The sequence below is a fragment of the Branchiostoma lanceolatum genome, chromosome 17 (genome assembly GCF_035083965.1).
Source record: "Branchiostoma lanceolatum isolate klBraLanc5 chromosome 17, klBraLanc5.hap2, whole genome shotgun sequence".
Lineage (NCBI taxonomy): Eukaryota > Metazoa > Chordata > Leptocardii > Amphioxiformes > Branchiostomatidae > Branchiostoma > Branchiostoma lanceolatum.
This window is the reverse complement of record NC_089738.1, coordinates 244855-257033: the sequence shown is the minus strand read 5'-3', so window position 1 is coordinate 257033 and position 12179 is coordinate 244855. Positions and strand designations below refer to the sequence as shown.

Sequence of the window (12179 nt, the reverse complement as noted above, 5' to 3'; positions counted from 1 at the left end):
TAAAGCTTTTATAGATAACATTCAGTTGACATTGTTTGGAAATAGCTCAGTATCATTATATACCAGCCTCCCAGAAACGATGTCCTTCTTGTCAAGATAGTGTTGAAGATGAATATCATTTTCTAATAACATGAAAGACAAGCACAGATATTTTCAATCTACTTATGTCCCGACTCCATATCTACGTACTTAGGCCAATAAATTTGTAGCGCTGTAGAAAAAAGAGTCTGTATCATAACAAATAAAAGCCTTGACAGACACTATGTCAATTCGCCATCCCATCCATAGTCATAGCTTTAGAATAGAAAAGTATTATTCAGTTGATGACCCGAGAAAGAAAAGACATTCATTCGAACTCTACTAAGGGCGATCAGAGCCTTGTCGATATCAAATAAAGGCACAAACAAACAATAATGCAGTGTCTATCCGTAGACAGTTTGTCATTTTAGATGTCTGACGTCAATAGATTGAACACTATGTTCGAAAACAAATTAAATGCAAAATGGTGATCTAAATTACCAACTATGCTCTTACATATTCATGCATGTTGTGCTAGCTGTTAATATCATTTTCTTGGTTCATATACATATAACACATGGGACGTATATCTGATGTCAGCTCTTCAGAAGGAAAATAGCTCGCCCTTTATTTTCAGCAGCAATACGGCCCGTGTTCTCTCCATTACTGCACGATTGATTTGTAGAGATCGGCCAATGTTCGCATATAACAGGTAGATTTTCCATCGAATTCCCGATTCTCTGGCGATTTGAATTTCGGTAAATTTGCATTTCAGTGACTCCTATCTAATTAGCGTTTTCGGACATTTAATGACCTTCTGACTCTCTCAGATAACCGTTCGGCAGTCTGTACAGCTCACAGAGGAGATACCAGAAGAATACACAACAAGCGTGTCGATAGAATAAGAAAAGAAAAACACGTGCACACTTGAGTTATGTTCAACTGAAATGCAAATCAAGGACACCAACATGGCGGTCAGCACCATACGCCCGGTAAGCCTGTTCAAGAATCTACGTATGCGGATGTCAAAGGTGAAGGTCCCTGACTTGTACACAATTCTTGTCTCGGCCATGCTTTTTACATGATTGTCAAGATGTATATGGCCCCGATCGGTCGGTTTGCACAACAATATCCAGACGTATTTTGTATATGTCTCAGGGTCCTTCACATTTGCCCTGCGCATGCACAGTTGGATCCGTGAACATGCTCATAGGAAGCAGTCGTCTGCATACCTGCTGGGTTCTTGCAAAGCAGCTGCCCGGAGTTCTTGGAATTCCCCTTCCTTGCGGATGAATTCCGTCACGTGGGTTTCACGTGGTTGCATGACACGGAGGAACAGGACTACATTGCACACGATGGACACGCCCAGCACCAGGACGCATCGCCGTGACCGCAGCTGCATAATACTACTCAGCCTCTGTAACACACACACAGGAGCATACATTAGCATACATTAGCATTGGCACAGGTAACAGCAGCAAACATCATCTATTTATCTACCCATTTCAATTATTCTGTTCAAATCTGAGAGCTGGCAACAAGTAGAGCCTCAAAAACAAAGAAAACCAAATAATGTATCTAACTAATAATTGTAGCTTAACATAACATAAGGTGAAATCAAATAACAACACAATAAAATAGCTTGCATTTGTTGCACATGTGTTATTAGAGGTGGAAAATAGAAGTTACACGGGTTACGTAATAAGACACTAATAATTTTTTTACAGATTGTATATTGATTTTTGAGTGCATTTGCATTAGATTAAATGACATCAATTTCATTATTTGAGTCAAATGATAATTGTTCAATAATCTGAACTTACATGATTACAAGTCAATAACAAGGTATAAGATGATACTTGTTCAATAACCAGAAGATAGATTATGATATTTCAATAAGTACTACTTAGTAGGAGTCAAATGATAGTCATCTAATAGCAAAGAGGCTAATCGGTAAAAAATGGATCCTGCTGAAATAAAGTTGAGTGACATTTATATCACAAAATTGATTCTGACGCATTCACAAAGTTGATTCCGTGGGCAATTCCTGTCAATTGCCCCCCTCCCCCTTCCAACCATCCTTTCCGGAGAAAGTAATTATATTACCTATGATAATGGCATGGGCATGTGTCGAGTGCAGAGGGTATACTTGTCAACTCTACCACGTACAGGACTTGTACGTGTGTCGCATCATGCCGCAAAAGCACGCAACTGGCTCAACAGATATGATGAATACATCAACAGACGTGGAAGGACAATCGCTCCGTAAGCCTGACAGTAACACGACAATAGCCTAGTGCTCAGTCTTCTACATGTTAGGTCCCGTACACATCGCTGGGAAGCGGATCTAAGGCTGTACGAGGTTGTAATACTAGGCTAACACTGCATACATACGATGAGCGCAGCTGAAAATGGCGGCTCAATCTGAAACCAACTCTCCTGCCGCTAGTGTTAGTTTATGCAAGACATAAACGGCAGTTCACTTACCACTTCCACAATAACATTTCGTCACTACTTACAAGCACTATCGCACGGAAGACAAACCCTTACAAATATGGTGTAATCTGTATGGAGATGTTATTCGAAAGTGCCAAGTATACTGTATAACTGGGACATTTGAATTATAGCCATCTAGCTCCTATGGCTAAATTCTTCTAATCTAAAAGAGAAACCGTTACTGTTTGGACGACAATAGTGATATATAGTGCGCGTCTGGGTCATCTGCAAAGAGGGGGTGCTTACCGTCAGTAGTTGCAGAACTGGTATCGAGCAGCAAGCACCAAAATAACTGGCATTACTCGGTGTCGACCTTCGCGCTAATAGACTGATGATGGCGGGATACGCAAACAAACCACCCGCCATAACTCGTCAGTGTCCGACTCGTGACAGAACACGCGATATCGGCTACATGTCAGTGTCATGCGATACCATGTCGGATTGTGCTTTGTGAAACCGTTGGACGATTCAATTACGATACATATTCAAAGTCTTATTTACTTATTTATTGAGATTTACCACATTTGTGGAAGGACTGACATATCAGGTGACTATCACCTTTACAAAACTCAGCCCGGAGACCAGACTCTAAGATCTGCTCGAGGTGCGGTTCTCCGAAGTACTACCGAAGTTGCTTTGTTTACGTTGTTCTTAAGTTTTCTTTTTTTCTTTCCTGGCGCGAGAACAATTTATACAGTTGGTTGTGATCAGGTCATATAAGGGGTCACGTCAGATCACTGACCTTTGAGTTGCCACTGCTCTGAACACCTTGGATGGATTGCTATGTTACGGCGACGCGTCTGCAACTTAAAAAAAAAATCTCCATAAATTCTACAGGTTTCTAACAGACGTATGTTGTTTCAAAGTTCAAGACAGCGTCAGATCTCACTTCCGCTGGTTTATCGGTTATGTTCTTCTCGACTTGCAAAAATGACATGTGTAACATCCTTTCGGCGGCCCCGCCAACTGCTGGTGGAAAGGTCTGGTGAAAGAGGAGCTCCACCGGCAAATCCTTGAACAATAGATAGAAGCTGCACATGATGGCCTGGCCGGTTATCAGTAGACAACAAGACAACATTATCCACAAAGAACAGGCGACAGGCGGGCTGCAACAAGCCCCACTCCGGAAGGCTCTCATGGCCTTTGAAGGCTGCAAGTTGAAAGGCAAATCAATCGGTTGGACTGTCTTCTTGTCTTGATTATGAGGGCCCATTGGTGCTATATCTGTAGACAGCTAAAATACTACGAGGGAGAAATGTTCTGCACTCCCGGAATCGTCTAATCAATTCCGTTGACTTCGCTTGCACCTTTCTGTGTATTACCAAAAGGAACCTCACACAGGCCCCGTGCGGCCTGACTAAATCAGGCTTGTGGCAGCCCTTCCATTGTGAAACACAGGCTATCAGTCCTTGGAACTGCACCGATGTCATCCATCTCCCTATGGGAAATCCACAACCACCTCGCTAAAACACACCACTTGCCGCACGATCTAACCCGACGTGTACGCTTAATCTGTGTCTGCCACGAAGCCGCTTTCACGTGTGCTCCGTCAGATGTGGCCGTCTCTAATCAGACTACCAGTCTCCCCGGTCCACTGAATGACACAGAAGCTAATTGCACTGAAACCTCCGGGACCAGACGTCGTAGATCTTTGTCAGAAACAAACCAAGGTTACATTTCTGGGCATTAAGGCCATGTTGATTTGATTATATGGATGACATCCTCTGGGGACCCGAAAAATGATGCGAGTGTGCAAAGAAAATAAAAATTCCCAAAAAAAAAGATTGCCTTCATCATTAAACGTGGTCAAAAAGGATTGATAAAACTCGACACAAATAAAGGTTCTTCATTTTTGTTCTTTCGAAACTTCTTCTTTGCATTTGAAATTGACTTTGGCATTCTACGACATTACTCATTAGTATACGTTTTCATAAATATTTTTTGTTGCAATTTGATCCATATAGTCAAATCAACCTGGCCTAATCAGTACTAGTGCAAATCTACAGAAGCAAACCAACTGCACGCAGGATGGATATCATGAAAGTTCGGACCGTTATTAGGTCGCAAGAAGTGGAAAACACGAAAATTTGTCACCAACCAGAAATAAAGACGTCGCCTCTCTACCTAACGCGAAGTAAAGCAACGATACGTACATGGAGATTATTCAAAACAGGAAAAAAGTAGCTGACGTCATGACTTTGTGACGTAAGAGTAACGCAACACATGTGACCTTGGTGCGCCGTAACAAACCGTACCCAACAAAATGGCGCCCGATGTCTAAACAGACAACATGGCAGCGTCAATGGACGCCAGCAAAAACAATACTGATTCGCCATCCGACAATGCTGTGATAATTCAACAAACCTGTAATAATGATACATGATAAACACAGGAAACATTCGACAAAGCTTTGTAGGATGAGACAAACCTGTAAGTTGCTGGAAAATAAACATAGACTGGTAGTGTACTGGTGGTGGGTCGTGTGGAGGACGGCAGCAGTAGTGGGCGTGCGGCGCCTCAGACACACAACATGTGGTACACACGAAGGTCCTAACTACCAGGGCGGGTCATGGCGGCCAGACAACATACCTGCCTTAACCTGGTCAGGTCAGGCTGGCGAGAACTAACCAGGAGGATGTCTGTCCGTCGGTCATACATGTACATGCATATGGACGCCAACGGGAGTCGGGGGTAGCGAATGTTGGAGCCCCGGTAGAAATAGGATGGCACACAGGCTAAGTCGGGGACGGAGCGTTGTCGAGCGTGGGGCGATTGGTACACGCTGTTGTCATGAGTTTTAGGGTTCCACTTATGAAAAATACTTATTACAAGCATTACCTTTGATATTGGGATATCTTTTTGTAGTTATCTCTTAAAACATAAAGGTTAATCACAGATGTGTGGAAGTACAAATAGAAAAAGTATCGCTGACTGACAACAGAGTACCAAAGTTTCAGACCAGTTATTGAGTTACGACTTTCAGGGTAAAAAAAGAACCCCTCTTCAACTCTTAGTACATATTTGGACTTCAAAGACATATCTAATTTTCTGCATACTAATTCAACAAGGTTACTAAAGATTAATAAGGACAATTTCAAGGAACTACTTACACTCACCCACTCTTTTACACAACAAGAATTAACCTGGGCAGACGACAAAAGATACTGCGGCTTCGAGAGCAAAAATTACGTACATCGTTACTGTGGAGGCCACAAATCCAAATGTCTTGTTTCCGAAATCTTCGCCCCTTTCTAAACAATCTGGGCACATGTCAGGCTTCAGGTAATCTCCAGAGAGCGGGGGAAGTATGTAAACTATCCGCCCAGATTCCGGGCTGGCCCCCAGAAAAGAAACATATGGCTGTTGGCTCTGAGTGGAGACAGACGAAACACAAAACAAGACAAAACGCCGAGAAGGGTGAACGATAGGGGAGGAATGTCATAGGCGGGCTCATGGACAAGGTCACCCGTTGGATGGACTGCCTTACTTCAGCTGGCGTAAGCTTTCCATATCCCCATGTAGGTACCGCCAGGACAAGAGACAAACGACAAAAACACAACGTAATCGTAACTCAACAACAAAGATTCTTCACTCATCAACCTTTCACATTCTCACCAGAACTGGATATATTTGCAGCGGTTTGTGCAGGTTCAGCAACAAACGTCTGGACAACCGTTTTGCAGTTCTGATCCATGTATGCCCGTGCTGAGCTGTTTGTGGGCGATAGGGTTTTCCACATGTTATCTTTTACAAGGTATTCAGAAGAGTCGAGTTCACAAAGGGTCACATTTCGTGCGCCTTTCTCACGATACCGTACAACGGACCATATCTTATTATGCAGGCCTGATATTGAACAGTAATATGGAGCTCTTATAGCTGGGACTGTGCACCATGGTGACTGAACAACTACATTTCGGATAGCACTACATCAAGGTCTAGGGATTACCCCGGAATCGGGGATGGTCGACAAACGCAAGGGCGAAACGTTAGGGGACGATACAAATATCAAGCCCAGGTCACCCCGTTCACACTCATTTTTTTCAATCGCGATTGAAGTATAATCGCGATTGTTCGATCCGATCGCGATTGAACGCAAAGAAACTTTTGCGTTCACACTGCTTTTCGCCAAGTGGATTAAAGTACGCCGTGATCCGATCGCGATTGAAGCACGATTGAAGCATGTTATAGGCGATCATCTGGTAAATGTTGTTGTTGTCCTTGTTGTCCTTGTTTTGTGTCTATTTTTCCGCTAGATATTGTCACTTGGTGCGGTAAATGTCCCTCTTTCGGTGACATTTCCCCAGTTTGGCCTGCACCTCCTCTCTCCCCCAAATTGCGATGAGGACCCTGGTCTCCTCATCGCGCCATCTGCCACCAGCTGAAGTTGCTGACGGAGTTTTATTCTTCTTCTTGGGCATTGTTGACGATGAAAAGTTGTTGTTGTTGTAAAAGAGCGATCTGACGTGCGGATTGGGTTTGTTTTCCCGCGCGATGCGAACCATGACCCCACGTACCCGCATGTATGACCTCCCACCCCCGGAACCAGCCGAAATCTCCGCCGATCGCGATGGAATGAATCGTAGTTGTGTTCACACTCAAAATTTGATAGGATTGGATTGGATCCGATCGCGATTAATCCAATCAAACTACCTCCGGAGGTAGTTACAATCCAATCGCGATTGGATCGTTTTGGATCGTTCCAATCGCGATTAGGAGCGTTCACACTGAAAAATCAATCGCGATCGGATCGATTCAATCGCGATTATACTTCAATCGCGATTGAAAAAAATGAGTGTGAACATGGCTCCCGAACGCTAGCCGACCCATGTCGGCGGTAGTTCGGGAGCAGTCTGCCCAGAATTAGGCCACGCCTATATTTGGCACCGAACATGCGCCGAATCTGCCCCGAACATGTACCAACCATCTCCTAACCAATACCTGGTTTACCCCCAACCAAGCCCCGAATGCTTCCTAACCTACATTCAACCATCCCGACCTCTAGCCGAATCTCTCCTGACTAATTCCCAACCAGTTGCTAACCCTCTCACAAATTGAAATTGACACATTCAGCGACTTTCAAAAGAGGGTTCATTTTCAGTTTTAATCAAAATAATCCACTCTTCTATGTTATTAACATTACCAAGACATCGAATTTGGATCAAGGTTAGCTTAAATAAGACTTTTAGCTTTCTTCTCTGTTTTTGGTCGTGTGAAGGTCGGGGCTGATTCGCCCACGTTCTGGTAGTAGTCGAGGTTTATCTACGGCCTAGGGGTGATCGTGAGTCATGGGTAGGTTGGAAACTAGTTTGGTGTAAGTCAGCAGTGGTTATAGCGTGGTTAAGATTTAAATTTTACTGCTGACTTACTCCCGCCGAACACTAGCCGAATACTAGCCGACCGTGCCGAACACCAGCCGAACACCAGCCAACCGATTCCAGAACCTCCGTCCAGAGCCGAATGTTTTGAAATTTTCAAAACATTCAGCTGGCGCAGCCGAACGCCAGCCGACTCAGCCGAACGCCAGCCGACTCAGCCGAACGCCAGCCGACCTAGCTCCCGAATCACTCTAACCATGGTCGGGGGAGAGTCGGGAGGCCATGTTCGGCTATGTGTAACCTGGGCTTAACACACTACATGTACAGTCTCAAGCGGGTATCTCACTGGGATGCTTCAAATTGCGCTAGCAAATTGCGCCAACTTTGCGAATTTGTGCTAATTTTACCTTGCGGTCACACTGACGTGCGACGCATTTGCGTATGAAGCCCAGATGAGCCAAACAAAACGGGCGCGTCTGCAATGTCAATTTCGATACAAGATAACTTTATTAGAAATTGCAGTGTTGCCACTGAATGAAAAAACAAAATACAATAATTTAAAAACAAAAAGAGAAGTGTTCAAAAATTTTTCAGAATTGTATCCATGAAAGTGTGTTAACCATTTTGCGCCGCTTTGCACGATTTTGCGCCATTTAAAAAAAAACAACGCAATTTCGGATTTCAATTTCCCATTGACGCTGGTTTGCGCCACTTTGCGAATGTCTGCGGACGCAACTTGGCACAGTCCAGTGAGATACCCGCTCTAGTACTCTACAAAGAAACGGGTTTTCATTCAGGGGTTATCAACTAAGCTGGCGCATAATTTGAACGCATGAAATGAATCATATTTTTGTCGCGATTATTAAATTTACGACGTTACGTTGAAAACCGATTAACACAGTATACAGAAATACTGTATCAAGGAAATACACCGATTTTGCATATGCCATTCAAAATGTCAAAGTTGATTTCTATGAAACCTTTATTTCGCCTGGACTATCATTTGTAGTTATTTTAATTCCTATACGGTTTTATGTAGCGTTGCATGCTGTGATATTCTTTTATTTATTTCGATTTACCACATTTTGTGGAAGGATTGACATAACAGGTGAACTATCACCTTTTCAAGATGTCATCCCAGACCGGACTGTAAGATTTGGACCATCGCATACCGGGGCATGCCACTACTCTTTTTCGAAAGGTGTGGTGGGTTCTTTAACGTGCGCGGGGTGTGGCTCTCCCCAAACACGGGACCTCCATTTAACGTCCTACCCGAGGGACGTCCCTAACCCTAGATGAGCTAGGTACTCAATTACACCTGAGTGAAGTGAGGAAAGTCGTGTGAAGTGCCTTTCCCAAGTCGGGGCGCAAATTCGGACATGTCTCTGGGCACAACCCGGGATTAGATCCCGGGTCCCATTGTTTGACAGCCGCGCGCTCTACACTTGCGCCACACGACGCCACAAACCTCTATTTGTAAACTCGCCCTGTTCCGAATATATTTCCAGTGATTAGTTGTAAAGTCATATATCAATTGTCGTTTCATTTGATGAAATCTAGAACTGCACACAAACACGACTGACACGCAGAACTCTACAACCCCTTGTCTGAGCCCCCGCCACGGATACAGATCAATAGACAACACAGCCGCGGTGGCTGGGCAAGCTACAATTGTCCTAGATTATTGTACAGGCTTGTCTGCACCATCGCCTATCAATACTCGGTGCAACAGTAAGGGATTAGCTCATCGGTGGCAATGCCCTGTGTAACCGAAATATAGGCACACTCGTGGGACATTTGTTCGCTGAAACCGGTATCATCTACTAAGTAGTTTGGTGTTCCAACAGGAGAAGCCAGAAGAAGTGACGTCTACTCCATTTTACTGCACAGACGGCTGGACGTTGTCTGTACTGTAGTAATGAGGCTAGACAGATGACGTACACGACGTACTGCGACAGACAGGCCACATGAGTCTCACCATGGAGGAGGAGGAGATTTTTAGAAGAGGCCTAGAAAATGAGAAACGTGGCCCAGCCTGTAATGATTAGTCCAGTACCAAACAATGGTAGCTTGGTGTCTGTCAATTCCCGGGTGGGACATTGTGGCTCTAGTGTTCTTTATGCAAATTGATGCATATTAAACAAATATGCCCTAAATTCAAAATAAAGCAACATAAGTTGTATTATACTTGCGCAAACAGTGCCGATCTGAATACAGTTAGTCACTATTGTCTTTGTGTTTTTCGAATTCGAGTATGCCATTGGACACGACCCCCCATTGCTTGTATTTGCACTTAACCCCCAAAATACAAGACAGACATTCACTTCCCTTCTGGCCCAACACATTTTGTTTGAAGGATCCCGTTGGCTGGAGAATCCACGATCCTGTTACACAGTTGACATTGACAATGGGCTCCACAAGCTGACTGGCCGAATCCACCCCAACCCTTGAACTTCTGCCAGATCACACAAGATTACTGCAACGATTTCGTATATCATGAGCTCTCCTTTCACGAGAATTACCCCTATAACGTTATATCAACCATGGACTTCAGTTTCGCCACACCGTCTACTTTTTACGGGATGAAAGACCATCAGATGAAATTACAGATATCTTAAAGCCTTCTCCTATCCAGAAATAATGTTATGATGGCGGCCGGACTCCCCGCTGCAGCTATTGACGTTTTCCCCCGACTCGTTATTTCTGGCGGTCTGTCGGAGGTGGCATGTTTATAGTTTCTGGGGCGATGGTGACAAATTGTCGCACGGATCTTTATGTAGGGCGTGAAAATGCGCCGTAAATCTCCTCAGCAAAAATAAAGTGGTGCCGAATCCTATCAGCACTTGGCACAGATAAAATTACGCTTATGTATTTGGATTATTTACTGTAAGCATACGTGCAAAATAGAGCAGCAATCTATAAGCCAACATGTAGACAGTCATGTACACAATCATTGCGTCTTTAATCCTTAGAGCATGCGTAAAGGTTGCGTTGAAAGGATGCGATAAAGTTTACGCATGCTTTATTAATACTTTACGTTGCTTGCAGCTAAGATGTCGTCTAGGGGTGACAATTGTTAATATAATAAGAACAACAGATGGTCATTAACGGAAGCTGGTTAATGGTTGTTTTACAATTGAGTGAAATCTCAGGAAATTACCGAAAATCAATAAAGCATTTTACCACTGCGAAGCAAAATGCTAAAACCTAACCTTATTCCCTAAGTACCAATATGTATATAAGTAAGATATTTGTACAATCACAGTGAATAATCTAGTCTGCATCAGTATGCAAGAGAAAGTTCACGAACATCATGTTGCCCATTAACTCGCCTGATCAGCGAGGCAGTTCTAGCGGCGCGCATGTCGGTATGAGATCGAATATGCAAACGGCCAAATTACCGTTCCAGAGGGGAGCTGCAGCAGCGCGGAACAGCCAGATTACACCTAAATAATGGTGAAAAATATGCTCGGCTATTTCAGCTGTTTGGACCCAAATCTATAATGACTGCGACATCAGGGGGGTTGTTTTCTATTCCATGGCACGAGAAAAAATACTATAGGTGCCACGAAACAGCACCAGCCTATGCCCTATTCTTCACCACTACTTTAGCACGATAACAGCACAGTTACAGCCTTATTTTAACCTCCTTGGTTACAGTACGATGAATCGCTTTGCTGATGCTGAAAAATACAGTACAAAAGACGTTTACAAACCAACATGGGGTCTGCTATGTCCCAGGTACAGGGGGCTAAAGAAAGTAACTGATTTGGGCGATAAGAAAACACTTATCGGCGACGCCTGCTGTAGAAATAACAGTGTTCGTAGCAGAACTTAACACAGAGGATCTAGAAAGAGACATCAGTTAGTGTAAACATACAGCTTAACACTTAAGTATGCTGTTAAACTCACTTGCAGCTGGAGTGCGCAGGTTCTTATTCCGACACGGACTCTTTCGGAGTCTTGGTCGCCTTTGTTTGTTTCGCCTCAAGGTAGAACACACCAGTTCTGAACAGTAGTACGTACAAGCTGATCCTTACACCGGGGTGGACCCCTGCCCTTATCGATAAGTGTGGTGGGTTCGTTGACGTTCTCGAGGTGTGGCTCACGGGAGCCCAGCCATAGCCGAAGCTAGGTGCACATTTCCAAAGGGCACACCACTGCGGCCTGCTAACAACCCTGACCACAATACCACCTTCGTCTTTCCCCATGCCTTAACCTGGTGCAAGAGTTTTTGGTGGCTTCCGTTGAATAGTGCTAAAGGTATATCATTGCTTCTTAGACAATTCAAGACAGACACGATCAGGCCATACGGTATCTAGTCGCATCTAGATTTTTCATAGCCTACAC

The 12179-nt window shown here is 44.0% G+C and overlaps 1 protein-coding gene across 4 annotated transcripts in view; it reads right to left on the bottom strand.

Annotated features, from left to right (window-relative positions):
* Positions 1–12179, bottom strand: part of LOC136422387 (alpha-N-acetylneuraminide alpha-2,8-sialyltransferase-like) — a 42552-nt gene that overhangs the window by 10469 nt on the left and 19904 nt on the right. For 3 of the 4 annotated variants that reach the window (XM_066410128.1, XM_066410126.1, XM_066410127.1), the window contains exon 2: positions 1251–1435. In XM_066410128.1, coding sequence (XP_066266225.1) covers positions 1251–1420 — 170 coding nt within the window. In that variant the 5' untranslated portion in view covers positions 1421–1435. Of the gene's footprint in view, positions 1–1250; positions 1436–2760; positions 2896–12179 lie in introns of those variants that run through there. The other variant, XM_066410125.1, reaches the window with a different exon arrangement.